The sequence below is a fragment of the Micromys minutus genome (assembly GCF_963924665.1).
Source record: "Micromys minutus genome assembly, chromosome: 4".
In the NCBI taxonomy this organism is placed as follows: domain Eukaryota; kingdom Metazoa; phylum Chordata; class Mammalia; order Rodentia; family Muridae; genus Micromys; species Micromys minutus.
Genome location: NC_137973.1, coordinates 26,501,319 through 26,524,815, shown reverse-complemented (window position 1 = coordinate 26,524,815; position 23,497 = coordinate 26,501,319). Strand labels below are relative to the sequence as shown.

The 23,497-nt window shown below is 48.2% G+C and overlaps 1 protein-coding gene across 2 annotated transcripts in view; it reads left to right on the top strand.

Annotated features, from left to right (window-relative positions):
- The first annotated feature begins 1,119 nt into the window (after positions 1-1,119).
- Positions 1,120-23,497, top strand: part of IL6R (interleukin 6 receptor) — a 47,555-nt gene continuing 25,177 nt past the window's right edge. For both annotated transcript variants that reach the window (XR_013974992.1, XM_080915118.1), the window contains exon 1: positions 1,120-1,354. Coding sequence is in view for 1 of the 2 variants with exons in the window: in XM_080915118.1 (XP_080771244.1) it covers positions 1,270-1,354 (85 nt within the window). In the remaining variant the exon portion in view is untranslated. The remainder of the gene's footprint in view (positions 1,355-23,497) is intronic.

The window sequence follows — 23,497 nt, the reverse complement described above, 5'->3', positions numbered from 1 at the left end:
TTCCAAATGCCTGCATCGCCACAGGAAGAGGTGGACAACCATGCCTTTCTTTCCGTCTATAGGTATGGCTGAGCAGGTGCCATCAAAACCGGTTCCATTGCCCTGGTACTGCCATTGCTTATGTGTGGTCCACACAAAAAGCGGTGGATGCATATGTCTGAAGCCTGTATGCTGACTGTTGTTGCTTCAATAAGGTCATAGCTTTACTTAGGGGTCCATCCAGAAAACACCCATTCCAGCTGCCCCATGGACTCTAATCTAGTTCCGGGGCCGCTGGTCTGAATTTTATTTTCAGTGTGTTTCTTTCCCTCCGCGTCTGTATGGGAAGCTGCCCTGTAGCTTCAAGCTCTGTAGCTAGGAAGGGAACCTTGGTGGGTTCTAGTAAATAACAAGCACCGGTTCCTTTTTGTCCAGTCAAGTCATGAGGGGTAGTCAAGGCTGGATTCCTCAATGAATACTTGGGGTCCAGGTACTTAGATAGTGTTTCCAGGAATTCTTCATTATGGGCTTAAAAGTAAATCTCTAATACGGTGAGAAAACCGGAGACTCCCGGATTCGGAGTAGCAGTCGCGAAGATGGTAACTCATGTATCACCGCCAGACTCAAATGCGCACACTGGTTTTATCACCTCGGAAGCAGCCTTCAAAGAGCTGCACCTCCGCTGGAAGGTGAGAGGAAATCTCAGCTTTTGGATGCCTGTGTTTTCCCTCAGACCAATTAAATCACAATCTCTGAGGTCGAAGGAGACATCAGCGTCTTTTCGGATTCCCTGTTAGATTCCTGTAAGCACCCAGGACACTGCCCTGCCCTCTATTTTAACAGCCAGAAGCCACTTGGTCTTCCCTCCTGTTGGAGTTCCTGAAAACAAAACCCAAACGGAGGCACTGAGGGAGGAAGGAGGGGCCCTGGTAGGGGTCCCTGGAGGCTCAGGTGTGGCGCGGCTGCAGGAAGTAACCCCCTCCGGTGGCCCGGAGCGCTGGGCGATTGCGCCATCCTACTCGGCTTTCGTAACCGCGAGCCGAGGCTGCCAAGAAGAGCTTCAGCACCGGTTCCTCAAATGTTTCGCTGTTGCCAGGACGGCCCGCTGCTGTGCGTCACGTGTAAGTGGGAAGTCGCGCCGCCACCGGGCTGAGCCACGCCGGGGCGAGCGCTCGCAGTGCGAGCTGAGTGTGGAGCCGGAGGCCCACGGCGGCTGCTCTCGCCGCTCCAGTCTGCCGGCCGCCCGGCCCCGGCTGCTCGGTCGCCCGCCGCCCCGGGTTAGAAGGAAGCATGCTGGCCGTCGGCTGTACGCTGCTGGTCGCCCTGCTGGCCGCGCCCGCGGTCGCGCTGGTCCTCGGGAGCTGCCGCGCGCTGGGTAAGAGGACCCGGAGCGGGCGTGGGGAGTGTGACACTTGTCTGGTTCCGTCGGCAGAGTGAGCCCCGTCGGTACCCGGTGCCAGCCTGGGGCTGACCCACCTGTGCTGACGCGGTGGAGGTTCGCGCGCCCCCTGTTGCGTCTCCTTTCGCTGGGTGCTCCTGTCTGTGTCTGGGCAGTTACCTAAAGTCTGGGTACAGGACAGTGTGTTTTCCTGAAACCTGACTCTGGTGTCTGGTTCCCAGTGTTCCCAAGTGTCTTACTCAACTGCATCCCCGCTCGCTCCAAGAAGAGATACCCAGAGGGCGCGCCCTAGCGGAGTAGTAGTCCCTTCTGAAGATTCCTGTGTGCCGCTGGCTCTCTCTGCTTTAGTTGTGGCATCTCACGTGGCTGTCCTTAGTTCTACTACATGTCGTGTGTAATGACAGTGATCTGACGGTGAAGGGACTGACATCATGGGCTCTGCCTGAGTCACAGGTGTTCCCGCCTTACATACTTATATCTTTAGCCAACTAGCCCTGGCATGCAGAATGCCAACACCTACACTCACCCCAGTCCTGTGAGTTTGACCCCAGAGGATGTGGGACCTCTTGGAACTGTGCCCCGGACCCCTGGCTCAGCCCTCCCTGATTAGCAGGTGGACCAGCAGAAGGTAGGGGCACTGTGTTTGCCTTCGATGCTTTCTGCCTTGTGGGTCTAGGCCTCTCTGTGGGCTCTGGCTTCAGGCCCAGCAGCTTGCCTGGTCTCTTCTGGAGGAACTGGGAAACTGCTTCTCTACAGGTTATTTTAGGGGCCCGAGGACTGATTCGACTACATAGAAAGAGCCAAAGGACACTGGGGAAAGTTATTCTGTGCTGGTCATGGAGACAGCGGCTTCCAGGCTTTCCTCAAGCTCAGCTTGGTGTCCCTGCATAGATTTTCTTTCTTTCATTTTAGACAGGGTATCACATAACCCAGACTGGCCTCAAACGTGTGCCTCTTCTGCCTCCATGCCTCAAGTGCTGGGACTTCAGGTATTAACCACCACCCTGTATTTTACAAATATTTTTCATCCTCTACTGGCTTGACGGAAAGCTTTGCGAGGAGCCTGAGGTTCAGAGAGGTGCAATGGGAAACTGTCAGGCCCAGCAGCCGATCCCTAGCCCCTCCAGGTCTCAGTGTTCCCCTGTGGTAGATCCCCAGTGGGCAGAGCGAGGGCATCTGGGGTAAGCTGAGCAAAACGATTTTCTGGTGGGATTCTGGGGCAGAAAACCCTCACGAGAGAGAAGATCCCTCTTAGCTTTTCATGGTGTCAGGCAGGTCTGATGTCTTCTCTTCCATCTTGGGAGAGCAGGAGTGGGCCTCTCAGTTACTTACAGCCCGGCCCAGAGCACCCCACCACCACTTCCCTTTGCTCCCAAGGAGCTGCAAGGCACTTCGGAGTTCTGTTTTCCTGTGGTTCGGAAAGGACACCCAAGGGTGGGGGCGTCTCCTGACTCGAACAGCTTTTAGGAGGCAGAACTGGGAGTCTGGGGAGGAAGTGAAAGCCCTCCCAGCTCAGAAGGAAAAGGCAGAGAAGTAGAAGTCCCCCAGCCCATCTTCCACACCCACACTCCCACAGCTACCAACTGGAGAGTGACAGTCAAGAAACAAGCATCAAACAGGAAGTGTGAAGCAAATGACTGTGAGATGTTTGGCTTCAGAGATGTGAGGCCGGCTGAAGATGGCTCCCAGGGGAACCCATGGGTGATATACATACATACATACATACATACATACATACATACATACATACATACATATGCAAGATAGCTTAGCATGCATGTGCGCGCTCGTGCACACACACACACACACACACATACACACACACAGACACACACCCCTCCATCCATCATCCTTAGTGGTTTTGCCTTCATATATTCGTATCTTTGTGAGGGTACCAGATCCCTTGGAACTAGAGTTACAGTTGTGAGTTGCCATGTGGTGCAGGGAACGTGTTGAGCTCTGAAGAGCAGCCAGTGTGCTTAACTGCTGAACCCCAATAAGTGGGATTTTTTTATAGTTTGCCCCTCCAGGGCTTGCTAGGACCCCTCTGTGTCTTCCACCTAGGGTCCTGGACCAGCTGGGATTGAGACTTCTCCTAGGTCAAACTTTCCAGGTGCTGCTGACTGAGGACAGGCTGGGTTGGGGTGGCTTCCGTTCCTTCTGCAAGGCAAGAGAAAACATGCATCAGCACAGATGCCTAAGTATCTAAATCTCTCGACTTCTGAATTTCCTTTGGGGCACCCCTCTATGTCTACAAAACCTTCCTGAATTCCTAGCCTCATCCTGAGTCAGTATTCTTCTGAAAGATACGTCTTTATCTGGCATCAGATTTCAGTTATGAAGGATAGATCTTTGTAAAACTCACAATTTTAAAACATTAGGGTTTTTATTTTTATTTTGAGACAGGGTTAATCTGTGTAGCCCTGGCTGTCCTGGACTCATTCTGCAGACCAGGTTGGCCTTGAACTCAGAGGTCTGTTTGTCTTTGTCTCCCAATTGCTGGGATCAAAGGCCACGGTGCCTAACTAAAAATGACAATTCTTGACCTCTGGCCATTCATTAAACATGTATCAGAAGAGCAGGGAGAGAGGTCTACACTTTCAAAAAACAAATTGTTCCTTGTGCTTGTCATCCCTGGGTACTGCCAAGCTTGAGGACATTTGCCTAAATAGTCAAAAGAGCGAGTAAAAGACCTTCCCTCGCCTGGCTCTGTTACCAGAAGCCTCACCCTGCCTTGGCTCTGCTCCTTGTTTATTCGTTAAACACATATTTATGGATTCCCCATAAAGCCCTTGGGGACCAAGTGGGATCTGTCATGCAAACTCCACCCTAAAAAGATCCTGAGCGTGGCCAAAAGCAAATCCTAAGGACAGAGCCAGTCTGGTCTCTCTGACTTGTCACTGGGTACCACCAACTCTCCAGGGACAGATTATCGACAGAGGAACCGTTCTGATTGGGACCCCAAGGCAACAGGAGTCTGCCTGTTCTCAACCTCATCTGCTTGTTATCGAACTGTGTAGGCGTAAATGTGGCTGTAGCTGGATTATGTAAACAAAGTAACTTCGGAGCTCCTGGCTGCAAACAGATGTTCCCTCCCTCAGCAAGCCTTTCATCTGTCCCTGCAGGTCTGAGTGCCACAAACCCAGTCACCAGATTGAGTCCAGGGCTAAAGCTATCGCAGATGAACCAGTGATGGTTGGTAGCTACTAAAAAATAAAAAGGAAAGCGGGCAGGTGACATGGCTCAGCAGGTCAAGAGAGGCATTTGCTGCCACCGAGCCTGATGATCTAGGGACCCGATGGTCGCATTACTCTTGAGGGTTGTTTCTCTGGCCTCCACATATGTACTGTGGCTAGTGCATGCACGTAAACAAACAAACAAATAAATGTACATTTTTAAGAAAGTTGTGTTAGTGCCAGGATCTCTGTGAGTTTGTGGTCAGCCTGGTCTCCACAGCAAATTCAAGGAAACAAACAAAAAAAAAAAAAAAAAAAAAAAAAAAAAAAGGGTGATTTCTAGATGTGCTTGCCTATGGGAAGTTGATGCAGGAGGATTGCAAGCTCTAGGTCAGCCTGAGCTACAGAGATGGAGTTGGGGTGGGGGTAGTGGGTGAGGGAACCCTCAAAAAAAAAAAAAAAAAAAAAAAAAAACCAACCAACCAACCAAAAAAAAAAAAAAAAAAAACCCAGAACAAACTCTCGTCCTTTGTCATGCCTGTCACTTGCAGTGTGTGGTGGCCAGCTGTGGCTGTCACGTGTGGCTGTGCAGATCTGCTCACGGAGCTTTCCTATAACTAAAGGAAAGTGTGTCGGACAGTGCTGGGCCAGAGAGCTATGCAGTATTTTCCAGAGCTTTCTGAGGCCCTTGTCATTCCTCCTTGACCCTTTCTCCCCTCCATCTGAGCTCATTATATTCTTGTGATGGCTGAAGCTTTGGAATCTGACAGATGTCACTCCCCTATGACTATATGTGGCTTTAAGGTTTATTTACTTTTATTTTGTGTGGATGGGTGTTTTGCCTGTGTGTATGTCTGGTGTCTTGGGAGGTGAGAAGAGGATGCTGGATGCCCTAGAATTGGAGTCACAGACAGCTATGGGTCACTGTAGAGATGCTGGGAATCCAAACGGGTCCTTTGGGATTTAGTCTAAGCCTCTGGGCCATTTCTCCAGCCTGAGACTGTGTGCTTTCATCTAGAGAAAAAAAAAAAAGAAGGAAGGAGGGACACACACACACACACACACACACACACACACACACACAGAGAGAGAGAGAGAGAGAGAGAGAGAGAGAGAGAGAGAGAGAGTGAGAGAACTTTTAACTTGGAGGGGACTGGAGAGATGACTCAGCAATGAAGATCATTTGTTGCTTTTGCAGAGGACCGGGGTTTGGTACTGGGGTTTGGTTCCCAGCACTGGCATGGTGATTCCTGAAACTAGCGGCAGTTGTGAGGATGACCCTGTGCTGCCTCACAGGTGGCTGTGAGGAGGACATGGGGTGAAAGCAGGTGCTAGACAGTATTCAGAATAGTCTCTGGTACAGAGTGTGCAAATGTGTACGGCTAAGAATCCAGTTAGTCTTAAATGTGTTTTGAATCCCTGCTGTGTGTAGACAGAGTAAGAGGTAAGAGATGACTGGGAATGAAGTAGGCAGAACCCCCTGGTTTACTGAGGCAGCCTCCTAGCAGAGCGACAATGGGATAAAAGCGTGGTCGGGACCAATGTGGAAGAAGGGCAGCAAGTGGGGGCTGTGGTGCTGAGTGTTCACAGTAGGTAGCCACAGGATGGGATGCAGATCATATCTGAATGAAAGCCTGGTGGAAGAGACTATATGTCCCCTCAGAAGCCAACATCCAGGGTCTTGATCGAGTTGAGCCTTGATTTTTTTTCTACTCATTTCTGTGTTTTGCCTGCATGGATGTCTGTGCTCCAGTTGCATGCATGATGCTCGGAGAGAGCACTGGAGCCTCTGGAACCGGAGTTTAAACAGATGGTTGTGAGCCATCATGTGGGTGCTGGGGTCAAATCCTGATCCTCTGAAAGAACTTGCTATGGAGACCATGCTGGCCTCGAATGCACAGAGATCTTCCTGCCTCTGTCTCTCAAGTGATGGGACTAACGGCATGGGCTCAGGAGGAACTCTTAATCAGTGAGCCATCATCTTTCCAGTCTCAATGCTGATGCTTCAGCTGAGCCTCAACAGCTTTCACCACTTGGCAGCTCTGCCTGTCCGTTTCTAGCACAGGGTGCTCCCGAGGTTCACCTTTCTCCCTATCTTCTTCCAGAAAACCATTCTTTGGGCTTCCCTTTTCTGTGGTGGTTACAGTGACTGTGGTTCTGAGTGTCAACTTCATTTGAGAAACCGTGTCAGACCCTTGGCACAACAGTGCAGCTTTAGGTGAGCGGAGTGCCCAGCCGCTCTTGGCTGGGCAGGGTAGCTACAGGACAGCAGGTGGTATTGGATGAGTGGACCAGAGGTCATTCTGGGGCATGTGGGGACTGAGACATTTATAGGACAACCAAGAAAGGACACTAAACCAGGTCTGGTGGATTGCAGGTTTGTAATCACAGTACTCAACAGACAGAGGCAGACAGACGTTCAAGGCCAGCTTAGGCTACAAGAGACCCCTGGAAATGGGTTGTGGGGAGAAACTGGGAGTGAGAAATTTTATGGATCCTGAAAAGGAGTCAGCAGCAACTTGGGAATGAGGCCTGAACTTGAGAGTCACCTACAGGCAGAGCTCTCCATACCCCTTCCCCTTTTCTTCTTCTTCTTCTTTTTAAAAAGATTTATTTATTTATTTATTATATAAGTACACTGTAGCTGTCTTTAGACATGCCAGAAGAGGGCATCAGATCCCATTACAGACAGTTGTGAGCTACCATGTGGTTGCTGGATTTGAACTCAGGACCTATGGAAGAGCAGTCAGTGCTCTTAACCACTGAACCATCTCTCCAGCCCCCGTTTTTCTTCTTTAGACAGTTTTTCTGTGCATCCCCTGAGATTGGCCTTGGACTCCTTATGTAAACCATGCTGACCCCGAACTCACAAAGGTCTGCCTGCCTCTGCCTCCAGTGTGCTGAGATTCCATCTGGCCAGATGTTACTTTAAACTTTGAGAATTGCCAGGTTCAGCCTGCATGACGATAGAAAGAGTCTGACTCGGGCCGGAGCTGAGGTGCTGGGGCCTTCTGATCCAAGGAGACAGAATTAGGGAACACTGTGACCATGAGGCCAATGACTAGGACAGGAGGGTTGGTGTCCTGAGAAGCAGGAGGACAGTGCGCCCATGAGTGGAGTGCTCTTTTTGTTTGCTTTGTTTTCAGACAGGGTTTCTCTGTGTATCCCTGGCTGTTCTGAACTCACTTTGTAGACCAGGCTGGCCTCGAACTCAGAGATTGTCTGCCTCTGCCCCCTCCTGAGCGATGGGATTAAAAGTGTGTGCCGCCCACCTCCTGGTCAGAGTTCCTCCTCAAATGCTCCTGAAAAGTCATGCAAGTTGGCCCAGGCTTGACCAGTGGATTTAACATCAGACAGGCCACTGGTGGTGACTTTGTTCTGTAGAGCTTTGGTGGAATGGTGGGAACCAAAGACAGGCAGAGGGACAGTAGGTTTAGTCAGCTCTTTTGGGATTTCAGAGCATATTTGTTGGCTAAAGTACACTGGACAAGGAGGAGTTAAATGCGTGTGCTTTTATATGTTGATAGGAAGGCTCCAGAGATAATGGTTGAAAGAAGTAAATTCTGGTGGGGCAGAGACCTTGGGTAAGTAGGAAGGAGAAAGAGGTCCAGAGAGCCTCAGAAACTGGTCCATGGTCGTACAGCAAGGGTGTGACAGAGCAAGGTCTGAGCCTGTGCTTTGAGTTTTAATTTTATAGTGTGTGTTCACAAGCACGTATGTGCACATATATGTGGAGGTAATATACAAGACACACATGTGAAAGCCGGATATGGCCACTGGTGTCTTCTACTGTTCTCTGGTTTATTTTTCTAGACAGTCTCTGGCCGGCCGGCGTGGGGAATCTGCTTCCCTCTACCCCTCGTTTGCACCATCACTTGGATTCAGACACATACCCTTGTGTTCTGCTTCTTGCATGAGTGCTGGGGGCCTGAACTCCTGCTTGTGTGACCAGCTTTGCCCACCAAGCCCTTTCCCCTGCCCCTCCTTTTATTTTATGTATACTGTCAACAACCACAACTCTTCCAGACAAGGTCATTTCTCTTCCCTGTCACCTCACCCTTCCGTATCACTTTTAGTCTAGGGAAGGTTTTGTTAGCACATTCCGATCTTCGATCTCCAGGAAGGGACCTGGGCGTTAGGGCTAGGCTGCCCAGAAGCCTCTGGTAGCATTACTTTAGACCTCCAAAGATTTAGCAGTAGTTTCCAAATGTGAAACAAACCAGAGAAGGAGCTCAGCAGCTGTGGATCCTACGAACCTGTTTTGATCGAGGTGGGGGTGGGGTGGGTGAGGGTAGGGGGTGGGGAGACTTTGTCACAGGAGTGGGAAGGAGGTCAAAGTTAATAATAGTTACAGTTCACACAGTCGCTCAGATTGGTGACATTAGGTATGTTCTGAAAGCATCGCAGAGGGTTTTACCTCAGACATGGATGCAATCCTCACAGCAACATTTTGAGGTGAGTACAGCCATTTGTTCTGTGGATGGAAAGAGCTAGGGCTGGAGAGGTAGAAAGTTCTAGAATTTGTTATGTAAACCAGGATGTCCTTGAACTTTCCATACTTCTCCTATCTCTGCTCCCTAAATTCTGAGATTACAGATATGTGCCATGGAAACAGAGTTTATTTATTTATTCACTTAAGATATTTCATTATATGAATATATCCACTTTTTTTTGCCCAGCCCTTCCCCTAGATTTTGTGCATGGAGGCAAGGGCCTTGCTTATGAAGGGCAAGCATACTGCCAACTGAGCTATTTGCCCACACCCAATCGCTTTAGATGACATTTTACCATTTACCACATCCCACATTGCCGTCACAGATGGTGCAGTGGGAAATGATTTCAGCACCCTTCATACTTCAAAAGCACACCCACAGGGTAAGACACCCACAGGGTAAGACACCCACAGGGTAAGACACCCACAGGGTAAGACACCCACAGGGTAAGACACCCACAGGGTAAGACACCCACAGGGTAACCCACAGGGTAAGACACCCACAGGGTAACCCAAGGGGTAACACACCCACAGGGTAAGACACCCACAGGGTAAGACACCCACAGGGTAAGACACCCACAGGGTAAGACACCCACAGGGTAACCCAAGGGGTAAGACACCCACAGGGTAAGACACCCACAGGGTAAGACACCCACAGGGTAACCCACAGGGTAAGACACCCACAGGATAAGATACCCACAGTGTAAGACACCCACAGGGTAAGTCTTGCAGGAAAACTGATGGGTCAAATGCCCACGAGCTTTGTAACTGAAAAAGAAGTTGTGCCAATTCATGCACACCTATGTCCACATACTATCAGTGTGTTATTAAAGTGTCATCTGGCCCAGCATGGCAGCACACACCTTTAATCCTGCACTCAGGAGGCAGACTGGATGGTTCTCTGATTTCGTGACCAGCCTGGTCTACAGAGTGAATTCCAAGCCAGCAGGGCTACACAGAGACTCTGTCTCAAAAACAAAACAAATAATAACAATAAAAAAAAACCCTAAAACAAAAATACAAAACCAAACAACCAAAACCTGGCCTCTGAAAAGAACAGTCTGTGTTCTTTGCATACAGCTTCTCTGAGTGAGGCTGGATGGGTGTTTCCTTGTGCGACAGGCATTTCATAACTTATTTTTCACTGAGCTGTGAGCTTTTTTCATATTGTTTGCGGAAGCTCTTGCTATAGAAAGGAACTTGGTCTTCTCTGATGCAAGTTGTCAATATTTTCCGCTTTGTCTTTTATTGTTTCGATAGCAAAGTTGCTTTTTTTTTTTCCTCCCACACAGATATCTTGTTTTTGAAACAAGGTCTTGCTGTGTGCCCCAGGCTGGCTTCAATGTTCCAAACCTCCTATCTCAGCCACTGAGTACTGGGGTTGCAGGAACCGTTCTCAGCAAGATTTTTTCTTAAAGCTACAGTTGAATTTAGAGCTCAGAATGAATTTAGAGAACATACTGCTGTTGCTGAGGACCCAAGTTGCCATCACCCATGATGGGTGGCTTACAGCTGCTGGTAGCTTCAACTCCAGGGGATCTGATGATGTCCTCTTCTGAGATGTGTGAATACCTGCACTCATGGGTATTAACACACACACACACACATATAAGCACACACACATATACATATATACAACACACATATACACACATGCTTACACATAACTACACATGCACATACATATACATACACACAGATGCACACACATACACATATACACAAACACACATATACATATACATATGTACACATATGCACACACATGTGCAATATACATATGAACACATAAACACATACATACACATGCACACATACATATACATACACACATGCACATACACATATATACATATAATTTTTTAAATCTAAAAAAAAAGAATTTAGAGCTGTTGAAATGGCTCAATGGGTAAATGTACTAGTGACACAAACCTTGTGGCTTGAGTTTGATCCCAGAACATACAAAAATATGGACAGAGAGAAGTGACTTTATAAAGTTGTCCTCTGAGCCATTCAGTCATACAGAGTAACACCTTACCCTGGTGTTTGAACCCAGGAGTCTGAGCATTTCGAGCACACCAGGCAAGTGATCTACCATTGAGCTATATCCCACTGCACCCACGCTGTGTATTGTCTGAGCTACTGTCAGGGTACCAGGACTGTCCTGTGGGGTCTGAAGGGCCGGGGACGGGAGGGGAGCCTGCTGACCCAGAGAGAGCTTCTTGATGATGTCAGGATGCAGTGTGAGCCGACAGAGGGATGGCTCCCTCCAAGGGCACTCAGCTCCAGAGCTCTGATTCCTGCTATCTAAGGGGTGGACATGGGAGCTGGGGGAAGGTGAGTCTGGTAGATTTCCGTCTTTGCCTTGGGACGGCCGAAGAGAGATACATCACGTTTCTGCTTACCACTTTCTCCCCACCTTCCAGAAACATGGGAACCCTGACTGTGGGCCAGGTTCCTGCTTAGATCCTAAGACAGAGGTCAGAAATGGGAAGAAAAGCCTTTTATGTTGTACTGCTGTGAAGGCTGATGGCTGTGGATGGACACAAACTCAGAGCCCAGAGCCCAGGGTAGTTTTGACTACACTGGCCTAGTTCTCTATGGAGCAAGCGGTGGGTCTGAACACTGTAAGAGTCCTTAGGTTCTTGAGTGGTGCCTGTCTCAACACCAGCATCTTGCTATAGCATGTCCCCACAGTGGGTTCCAGACCCAAGTCACCAGAATCCCCGTGAGGGACTCAGTGACAGGTAGGGCCTCTTCTGGCCTCTAATTTCTTCATTGCTTAATATGGGGCAAATGGCTGCAGGGTAGCAGGATTGCTCTCAGATATTTCTCCTCTGACTAGTTCATTCGCTTGGAGAGATAACCTGTGCAGACCTTGGCCCGAGGCCATGTGATTCTCTCTGAAGAAGCCAGGGGACCCAGTGTTTTGCCTGTTTTGGAGCTAGTCACAGCATGAGTCTGAGTCAGCACCCAGAGTTACTTTTCTGTGGGGCCACAGAAGCTTCTCTCACGGGCCTTCCTCGCACGGGTGTGTGGTCCACTGGGTAGATGGGGAGGAAGGCTGGGCCAAGGTAAATACTGACTCTGTCAAATGCAAGGTAAATACAAGCAGGTACAAGGAGTACAGGCCCATTAATGGGCTTGCGGGGCTGGTGTCCTGCCAGGAGCCATTAATCTGAGAAATGTTTGGGAGTTGACTCAGAACTGGGTGAGGGCTATGACGGAGCCTGGAGTGTTGTCTGGCTAGGGCCTGCAGGCTGTGTCCTGGAGAAGTCATGGTGTGGGTCAGTAGGAGATTCAGAGGCGGAGGGGAGGCATCATACAGTCGCTGTTAGTACAGGGCCAAACAAGAGGACTCTAGGCCCCCCCCCATCCTCTAGGTGTGATGGGCACTGAAGAGACAGATCCTCCCCCCCCCACCTGCCTTCCTCAGAACTCGGGCATCCACAGGCTCTGTGAGGCGAGGGGATAGGGGGAGGAGTATGAAAAGAGCAGAGGAGAGGGAATTAGATCAGGGAAACAGGATGGTGAGTGGCCTGGGGCTGTGTGCGCTTAAGTTTGTGCATGCATACGTGTGTGTGCGTGTGCGTGTGTGTGTGTGTGTGTGTCAGAGAGAAGCCCCTGGGGTCAGGTGGGAGAGAGGCTGGTTTCTCCCCAACTCACTCATACCTAGTGTGCATGTCTCCCCACACCCTACAAGATTTGGCGCCAATTCCTTAATGGTCCCATTTCATTTTTGAGACAGGTCCTCACTCTGTAGCTCAGGCTGGCCTTAAACAAACTCACAATTCTCCTGCCTCAGTCTCCTGAGTGTTGGGATCATGGGCTGTATGGTGCCTAGCTTGGTTCTTCAAATTCTCGGACGCTGATGCCTCAATAGTAAGACCAGGGGTGGGGATGGTGTGGACAACACCCCTGTCCCTGCAGGACATTTGAGGACTCAGGAAAATGCCCAGTGTGCAGTGAGCATCCTGAAAAAATGGCTTAAGTACCACCACACCTGAAGATGGGCGACTGGTTCTAGCCCTTAGGTAGAGAATGCAAGGAGGGGTGACTATGAACCTGGGGGCTTGCTTAACCCCATGAGCCCTATGTTGGCATCTGTTTCTGCTTGGACATGAGTTGCCTACAGGCTCCTGACAACCCCTCCATACTTCCCAACCCCTCCACACCAGTCTCCTCTCTTTCTTTCTTTCTTTCTTTCTTTCTTTCTCCCTGTTGCTCTGATCCTTTGCCTTTTAAAACTATTTCATTTCATTTTACTTTTTGATTTTTTTGAGACAGGGTTTCCCCATGTAGCCCTGACTGTCCTAGAACTTGCTCAGAAAAACCAGGATGGCCTGGAACTCAGAGATCCGCCTGCCTCTGCCTCCTGAGTGCTGGGATTAAAAGGCCTGTGCCATTACCATCTAGCTGCTTTATTGTTGTTTGTTTGTTTGTTTGTTTTTATTAAAAGAAATTATCTTCATATAATATATTCTGGTCATGCTTTTCCTCCCCCTCAACTACTTCCAGATCATCCCTACCCACCCAACTCTATATTCTTTTTTCTTTCCCTCTTTAGAAAACAAATGAACAAACAATTAATAATAAAAACCCAAAAAACAAAAACACTTAAAATCACAAAAACACAAAGTCAGGAACCAAAATATGTAAGCACAAGACCAATAAGACAAACCAAACCAAACCAAACCAAACCAAACCAAACCAAACCAAACCAAAAAAACTCTTAAGTGAGACAAAAATGTCTACCAAAACACCCTTTATTCCTTTTTGTTGGCCATTTACTCCTGGGCATGGGGTCTACCCTGAAGTATGGTTAATGTGCCCAGTGAGACCCTGCTGGAAAACAATAACTTTCCCTTTGCAAGAGGGTACCAAGGGCAGGCAGTGTTCCGTCCACGTTTCCCTCTCAGCGCCGGGACCCATCAGGTTCGACTGCGAGCCTCTGTGTACGCTGCCACAGTTCTGTGAGTTCATGTGTGCAACCAGTCCTGTTGTGTCTGGAGGGCACTGTTTCCTTGGAAACATCTCTGGCCCTTACGCTCTCTTCACCTCCTCTTCTGCATGGCTTTCCTGAGGAAAGAGTTTGATCCTATTTAGGTCTGAGTGACCCCGAAGTCTCCCTTTTGCACACCATCCAGTTAGTTACACAGCCACCTCCTTTTAATGGAGGGCTGGAGAACCTTGAGAAGACTTTCAGTGTGATGCCCTGAGACCCAAGAGGCCGGAAGCCACCTCTTGGGCTGCCTGAAGTGGGACAGTGGGATGGGATTAGCAGGCACATGTTAAGCCCATGTCCTCAGTGACAGGCCGGCAGCTGGTTCACTGCTTACATAAACAGGGCCAGGAAGCTGAACTTGTTTTTGCTGGCAAGAGCAGCAGCAGCTTCAGGAGAAGTTGAGAAATCTGTCATTGTGTGCATACTTTTCTCTCTGGCTATTGACATTTGCAAGTTTACATGAGGAGGGAGAGGAGCTGGGGCAACAAACAGCAACAGCAACAGCAACCAGACTTTATCCTGAATGGAGAGAGGGACACTTTCCAGAGCTGTGTTGCAAAGTCCTCGGTAGGGGGTGGGGGGAGTCTACCATGGGGCCAGTGTCCCAGAGAAAGAAATGTAAGCTACACCGGCAGGGAAGCAAGGAAGGCAGAGGGAATTTCTCTCTCCTAGGGCTGTCAAGGGAGACAAGAAGCATCAGTCTGATGGTCCTGGAATAGCCTAGCCATCAACTGTCCCCTGACCCCCATCCAGGGATCACCCAATAACCATCCACAGATGATGTATATGTTTCAAGTTGGGCATTGTCTGTGGGAAACAGAGATGCTTCTGAGAAGTTATGATGGGGACTAGACACCAGGACTCTCAGGGGCCCCCAGACCACAGTCTGAACCTTCATTGCTCAGAGAAGGCAAACGGGTTCTGTCAGGGGTCCCTCAGATGCCCCTCTTTTCTCCTGCCTGGGATTCTTTAAGTACACCAGGAGCTAGGTGTCAGGAGCTGGCTCCTTCGCAAGGTCACTGCAAGGAGAAACAGAAGCAGGCAAAGATGTGGCCATTGTCATGGAGGCTGGCCTGGGAGGTAGAATGGTGCCTAGTCTGCACATACCTTAGCTGGAGTCTCTCTGTCAGCAGAGCCAGTGCTGATGCATCCTCTTGGAAGGTCTCACACAACGCTTCTCCTTCCCCATGGGGCTCCCTTCCCTCCTTGGTGTTTAAGGAAACTTCGGACCCCAGCTGTTCCCCAGGTGGCTCCCTTCTGAATTTCTTAAATGTACTGTTCCCTTTTTAATGAACTGCTTCTGGGCAGTCTGCTTATCAAACTCCCAGTGGTTTGTTCAAGGCCTTTCTCAAGTTTCTCTTCGCCGTTTAGAATGATTTATCCCTCCTCTCTGTTCTTAGCATCGGGAACATTTTATTTCAGGATTATGGGTATTTTAAGGCCCCCAGGAATCTGGAGATTGAACAAGATTGTGGTATAGAAGAAGTGGGGAGAACGCAACATGGGCCAGATGTGCAGTAGCTTCCAGTACTCTCTCCTACTGGAGACGTGTGACCTCGAGTGTAATGCTGCACAAAAAAAAAAAAAAAGTTGAATTCTTCACGAGGGGACAGGCTTAAGCTTGCTGTCTGACTGTCGCGGGTTGAGCAGTTGCTCAAGGGCAGATGTTGTGTGCTCTTTGCAGAATTTCATCCTGTGTAGCAACTGCCACACCCCACGCTGCCTGCGGGAGGGAGGGAGCCTTTGGTCACTGGGCCAGTCTCACAGGAAGGGTGTTTCCGGAGTATGCACCCATCTGATTCCCTGCTGTGCCTCCTCCAGTGGGGTCTACTGAGGCAGAGTCCTGGCCACTTCCAAATCAGGCGACATCCAGATGGAGAAAATGGAGTCTGAGCCCAGAGATGGTTCCTTGTGTCCCAGAATCAAACCTGCTGGGTAGGGTGGGACAAGGGTGAGGAGTCTGGGCAGCGACAAAGAAGAGCTACAAGGGTGGGATGGACACTCTGGTGTGAAAATGTTTGAGAACTTGCCTGTCTTAAGTCTACCGCATCAGCAGGATTCCATAAATGCTACACCCCCCCCCACCCCACCCTACCCCACGTAATGCCTGGGATCAGTATGTAGTTTTTTGTTTAAAGAAAATAAAATATCTCCAGGTTTCGAAGAACCAAATTGGTGTTATGCCTATTGTCCCACTCCTACTGAAGGAGCAGGGTCTCCAGCCAGGGGTTCAGGGCCAGCAAAGCAAACACATAGCAAAGCTCACTGCAAGAGAAAAGGGAGAGAAAAGTCACTGGTATTCCATCTTCTGGCTGGGCAGACAGAGGTCTAGGAAGGGTGCTTCCAAGACTTTCACTTCCTTCGTTTCAAAAAGCGACCACTGAAGCCATCTGACCACTATCCAGGACCTCAGGGCTGATTCAGAGCTGAGTCAGGAGGCTGAGCAGTGGGTGGGTGGGAGGTCAGGCCGTCCCTTTGGACTGGCACTGAGTTCTTTTGTCCTGGCCTCCCCATTGAGAGCGCCTTTTGATCGTTTGGTACACCGTGCTTCTGAGATCAAAGTTAACACAGTGGGATTTTTTTTTTCAGCCTCAGAAGAAATATGTTTTGAAGCCGGGCTGACTGGCACCAATTACAGATGGCTTTTCTAATTAATTGTTCCCGATTTAAAAAAGAAAGAAGCCAGTGACTTGGTCTTAAAGATTCAGACCGTTAGTCGGGTTCCTTGGTGAGGAAGTAAGCATTGTGCTGTTCTTTATGGCTCTACTTTTGCGGAAAGGAAAAGAAAGATTGTTTGGGAGGAGGGCTTGTTTTTCCCAGTCACCTGAATATATTTTGCCATTGTTTGCAAGGGTAGTAACTGAACAGTCCTGGACAATATGCAAGTTAGTCTGCAACCATGCAAAGCTTTCTGTTGGGAGGGAAAGGGATAGGGAAGTGGCCAGAGGAGTGTTTTCTTTTGGAACTGATAATGGCAGGAGTAGAAGAGAGCTCTGCTCCTCTCTGCTGGGCCCCAGTGCAGGGTCTGCCCACTGGGCCTCATGGACGACTCTGCTTGGGCCACTGCGCCATCCACCACCGGTGCCTCTGGAAGTGTGCAGCGTAGAGAGCTTGTCTGTAAGAGTCCCATTTCAGACAAGCATGTAATGATCACCACTGTATTCCCTGGTGCGAGGCAAACAGATCTTACAGTCTTGCAGTCACGGCGGCGTGGTGACCTGTATAGACAGTTATGCGTCACTTAATAATGGGAACGTGCTCTGAGAAATGTGCTGTCTGATGGTAGAGTTACACAATCCTTGATATTCTGGTCTGTCACTTGATGTGGGCTCTTGATATTATCACGAGGTGAGGTAAGCAGATGTATCTCTCGCCAGCATAATGTGGCATACTGTACTGTTTTACAGCAAACATGTATTATTTTATCAGGTTTGTCAGTAAGTGCTTTACCAGCTGAGGCATCCCATTGGCTCTTGCCACCTTAGAGCTTTTTTTTTTTTTTTTTTTTTTTTGAGACAGTGTCTCACTGAACCTGGAGCATGCCGATTCAGGTAGGCTAGCTAGGCAGCAAGCCTCAGAGATGCTCTGGTCTCCAGTTCCCTAGCACAGGGATTATAGGCATTTGCTGCTGTGCTTGGGTGTCATGTGGGGCTTTGGTATCAAGCTTTGGTAACCACTCAACTGTGTTGGACCATTTCCTACCTGCATTTAAAAAAAATTTAGTGTGTGTGCACATGTGTGTGTGAGAGAGCATGCTCTTGTGTATGTGAATAACGCACACAGATGCACACATATGTAGACATTAGAGGATAAATCTTGAGGAGTTAGTTCAGTCCTGCCATCTTGGATCCAGGGTTCACACTCAGGTTGTTAGGTCTTTGTGCTGTCATCTCTACACATTGAGCCCTCCCACCAGTCTGCTGTTTTTGGTTTATTGAGAGAGAATCTCGGTTAACCCAGGATGGCCTTGAGCTGGATCTGTAGAAGCGCATGATCTTGAACCCCTGATCCTCTTGCCTTCATCTCCAAAGCACTTGGATTACATCATTTGGTGTTTGAATGAGAATAGGACCCCAATAGGCTCATGAGTTTGAGTACTTAGTATTCAACAAGTGGAACTGTTTGAGAAGGATTAGCTCCCCCCCCACATACAAACACACACATATACATATACTCCTAACATGTGACTTTGTTAGAGGAGGTATGGCTTTGGTGGAGAAGGTATGTCACTAGGGGTAAGCTTTGAGGTTTCAAAAGTCCACATCTCTCTCTCCTTCCCTCCCTTCCTCCTTCCCTCTAGATCAGGATATAAAGCTCTCAGCTACTGCTCCAGTGCCATGCCTGTCTGCTTTCCAATGCAATGATAATATGTTAACTCTGTGAAATTATAAACAAACCCCCAATTAAATGCTTTTTTTTGTAAGAGTTGCCTTGGCTATGGTGTCTCTTTTCAGCAATAAAACAGTGTCTAAGACAAAAGTATAGCACTACACCTGGCTAAAACTTAAAAAAAGAAATAGGAGTATGTTCTAAAGTAAACACACTTCTAACCCTATCAGTTAGCCATACCTGGTCCCTGTGCTATACCTTTATGTGACTCAGTAAGTTGGTCCACACCAGCAACACTGCAGACCTGTGCATGTCATGCTGTGGTGTGACCTCACGGTGGCTGCATCACTGCAGGTCTAATCTTATGGAGCCTTACTCTGCATGTGGCCTGTGGTTGACCAAACTTCTTGTACCCATGTCTAGTTCAGGACAGTGGTCTGAACAGATGCCAAGGAAAGTCTGAGCTGTCCATGGTTGCTGGACTTTCATCTGTTGTGCACTAGTACTGGCAGGCTGCTGTGTGGTTTCTGATATTCTCTCCAGATGCACAGGGCCACTGCCAACATGACAGTGGGGCCACCTGCTCAAAGACATTCTCTTTGGTCAGTATTGCTTTCTTTCTTCTTATAAAAGGTTTCTTTATTTAATGTTTATGAGCATCCTGTCACTGACACACCAGACGAGGGCACCGGATCCCATTACAGGTGGTTGTGAGCCACCATGTGGTTGCTGGGAATTGAACTCAGGACCTCTGGAAGAGCAGTCAGTGCTCTTAACTGCTGAGCCATCCCTCTAGCCCCTTTGGTCAGTATTTCTCTCTAAGCTCCTACATGTTCAAATTATACACATGAGCCTGATGCCTGTGTTAGGTTTTAATCCTTATAGCTGCTTTGTCCAGAGAAAATAGGAGGGTAAGAATATTGATACATAAAATTGGAGGGCCATTGGGCCTGCTAAACTTTACCTCCTTCAGGCCAGGCAGGGAAGGACACACCTGTAATCCAGCATTCAGGAGGCAAAGACACAGGTATCAAGGTTATCCTCAGTTATATAGTTTGAGACCAGCCTGGAGATCCTGGGGTATGCTTACAGTTTCAGAGGGCAAGTCCATGACCATCACAGTGAGAAGAGTAGTGATAGACCAGCATGGTGCTAAAGCAGCAGCTGAAAGCACAACATCCTTATCTGCAGACAGAAAACAGGGAAATGAGAGGAGAAGAGGAAAGGTCTGGTATGGGCTTCTGAAACCTCAAAGCCCACCCTCAGTGGCACATTTCCTCCAACAAAGCCACACCTCCAACAAGGCCACACCTCCAGCAAGACCACACCCATAAAAGACCACACCCCTGACATCAAGGCCACACCTCCTGATCCTTTCCAGACAGTCCCACTAACCAGGGACCAAACATTCAAACACTTGAGCCTACAGGGCCATTCTCATTCAAACACCACAGCACTGGAAACAAGTTGAAACCTCAGATAATGGTATATAGTAACTTCAGATACTAAACTGAGGTGAGAGTAAGCAGATGACACCCACACACTGTGGAAACAGGACTGAAAACAGCCCTGCAGAGGAGAATACATATGAAGCCCAGAGACCAAAAGGAACAAAAGAGGAAGGGGACCATGGGGTACCAACTTACCTCTTAAAGTAGGGAAGGAAGAGGGCTAGCAAGATGGCTCACCGGGTAAAGATGCTTGATGCTTAGCCTGATAATCTGAATTCAATCCCCAGGTCCCACATGATTGAAGGAAAAAATACCCCACATTGACTTCTGTCTTTCTCACGTGCCATGGCAAGAGCAACCCTCATGATAGATAGATAGATAGATAGATAGATAGATAGATAGATAGATGATAGATGGATGGATGGAGGGATAGATGGATGGATGGATAGATAGATGATAGATAGATGATAGATAGATAGATACATAATGGATGGATGGATGGATGGATGATAGATAGATGGTAGATAGATAGATAGATAGATAGATAGATAGATGATGGATGGATGAATGGGTGAATAGATGGATGGAGGGATAGATGGATGGATGGATAGATAGATGATAGATAGATGGTAGATAGATAGATAGATGATAGATGGATAGATGATAGATAGATAGATGATAGATGGACAGATAGATAGATAGGTAGATGGTAGATAGATGATAGATAGATAGATACATAATGGATGGATGGATGGATGGATGGATGGATGGATGGATAAATAATGTAATAAAAAGTTTTAAAGTAAAGGAGGATAAACTGCCAGATGTAAAGTACATAAGGACAGGAAGTTGTAGATCTGGGGATCAGAGACACCTTCAGAGATAACACATGGGCTAGTTTTAGGGGAATCTCCTGGGTTTTTTATGCTTTATAATCTTCATGAGTATTACATAGGTTAATTTGCATATGTTCAAAAGTGTGTAAAATAGCTGCAGAATGATGAAATGCTCAAAGGATGTCACTGAAAAATGTATATGAATGCTCCCTGGAGCGAAGGGACTTCTGAGACTCTGGGAAGAGAGTTTCCTCAACACCATCTGAAGGTTTGGACTTCTCAGGCTCTGGGGCCATCCCTTAGGCGATTCCTGTGAGCACTGTGTGAAGTTTGCTCCAGAGGCTGCATTTCTCACAGGTGGGGCTCTCTGGAGCTCAAACCTGTCCCATGTTGGAGCCTTGGGTGGTGATTGACAGAGGGAAGGCCTTCCTTACTTAATGTGGGCCAGAGAGGTCTAGGAAGCCTCCTCATTCTCACTTAGTTACAAGGTGACATCTATTTTTATTTTATTTTATCTTATTGAGTCAAGGTCTGACTTTGAAACCCTGGCTGTCCTGGAACTTACAGAGACGCTACTAAGATTAAAGGTGTTCTTCACCATACCTGGCTATTTCATAAAAAAAATATTTTATTTTTATTTATCTGTGTATGTCTTTGTAAGTCGGTTGTTCTCAATCTGTGGGTCAGTGACCTGCATGGCAAACCTCTATCTCCAAAAATACTTACAACCATGATTCATAACAGTAGCAAAATTACAGTTATGAAGTAGCAGTGAAAATAATTTTATGGTTGGGGGGGGGTCACCACGACATGAGGATTAAAGGTTTGCAGCATTAGGAAGGTTGAGAACTCTTAGTGTAAGTGAGTGTGTGCTACTGTGTGTGTGTTCTCTCTGAGACTAGCAAGAGTTATAGCAGTTGTGAGGTGCCCGATGTGGGTGCTGGGAACAGAACTCGGGTCACGCTCCGTGGCATGAAGAGCATCCGTGTAGCCAGGCAGAAGCCCCGCTTCTCTGATGCAGTATGTCCAAACATCGTCAGGTTGCCCTGGCTTGATGTTTGCAATTTACTTACCTCCTCCTCTCTGATGGCTGAGGATCGTGTATAAGAGAACTCACACACAGGCCAGACATCGGAAAAACCCTCTTTCCAAGCAAGAAGCCTTCAAAGGTCAAAGGTCAAAGGTCTTGTGCTTAGCCTCAGTGTCAGGCACACATGGGTGGACGTGAGGTCAGGCAGCAGCTGGCTTCTCCGAGTCCTTGGCCAGATGTGTTGCTGTCTCTTGCTGCCGTGAAGCTCGATGTTCCTGAAAGGCTCATGTTCCCTAGATTCTGTTTCCTCAGCCAATGGGACCACTTTTATACAAGGCTCATTTTGTCTGTCTATTTATCTATTTATCATATTCTGTGAGTCTATAGTCTATAATCTGTACCAAGAAAAAGGTGGATCTGCCCCTCTCTCGTGTTTAGAGAGTCCCAGGCTGGTTTTAAGCTTTAGGTTATCTTCCTGCCTCAGGCTCCCAAATGGTGCCTATAGACATGAATCACTATGCCTGCCTCAGCGTTCCCTGAATCTTTAATCTTTGTTTTGTTTTCCTTAAGTGTAGCCTGTGTGTGTGTGTGTGTTTTTTTTTCCCCTTCAGGGAATAAAGAATATATTTGGTAGTTTTTACTTTCCAAATTGGTCCCCTAAAGTAAAAACATCTGTGCTTAGGCGTCTAAGTGATGGTGGGCGTGTAGGGTCCTGTTGGAGCAGGGAGAGTCCGAAGCCTTGGCTCTTTTCTCCCTGCTCCTAGTACTGCTCAATGTTGGTTACCACGGATAAAAGCGTGCTGCCGTTTGTGCTGAGACTTCTTGAGCATTTGCGAATGCTGGGTTCCTGCTTGAGAACCTGACGTCCATCCCTAGGTGACTCCGTAAGTTCACCTGTGCATTCGTCTGTTGCAAGAGGGAGGTTGCCATGTGCCAGGCACTGTTCTAGATACTGAGATAAAACAGGGTGCTTGTCCTTACATGCCTGAGTCTCCCTCTCCTTTTCTAACTTAGAGAAGTGGTTCCCTTTTAATTTTATTTGTTTTTTCATTTATGTATTTATTGTTTTTTTTTGGGGGGGGGACAGGTTTTTCCACATAGCCCTGGCTATCTGGAACTTGCTCTGTAGACCAGGCTGGCCTGGAACTTGTACAATCTGGCACAGAGTGCTCCCAAGTGCTGTTATGAAAGGCGAGGGCCGCCACAGCCCAGCTTATTTTTAGTGTTTTTTTTTTTTTTTTTCTTTTAATAATAGAAAGTAGTAATAATATTATTATGTGTATGGTGTACGTGTGTTTTGTGGTCTTGCCACGGCACACATGTGATCAGAGGACAACTATTGGAAGCCAGTTGTCCAACTCTGCATCCAACTCAGGTCCTCTGGATTGCATGGTAAGGATTTTAACCTACCGAGCCTTTTCACCTCAAGTCTTGAGGTCCTGACAGATGTTGACAGATGTGGATGTGGTGGTGTGGCAGTGAGTAGGGGGTGCGGCACGGTTGGGAAGACAGCACGGGCATGAACTGTCAGCGGGGCAGTGAGTGGGGGCAGCACGGTTGGCTTCCACAGGCATGAACTTTAGGTCAGCGGGGAAAGGCGGATGCCATTCGGGAAAGGGGTGGAGGCTGAGTCCCAAAAATCACACGATGTTCTGCTGTGGGGATAGCATGGGGGAAGGAAAGGAGTATCAGGACAGGCAGAGCATAGGAGGAGGGGGGAGGCTCTGGGTCTTCCTGCATGTTGACAGGAGGCTTCAGAGGCCAAGAAGGCACCCAGAGCCCTGCAGAGCCTCTGGATCT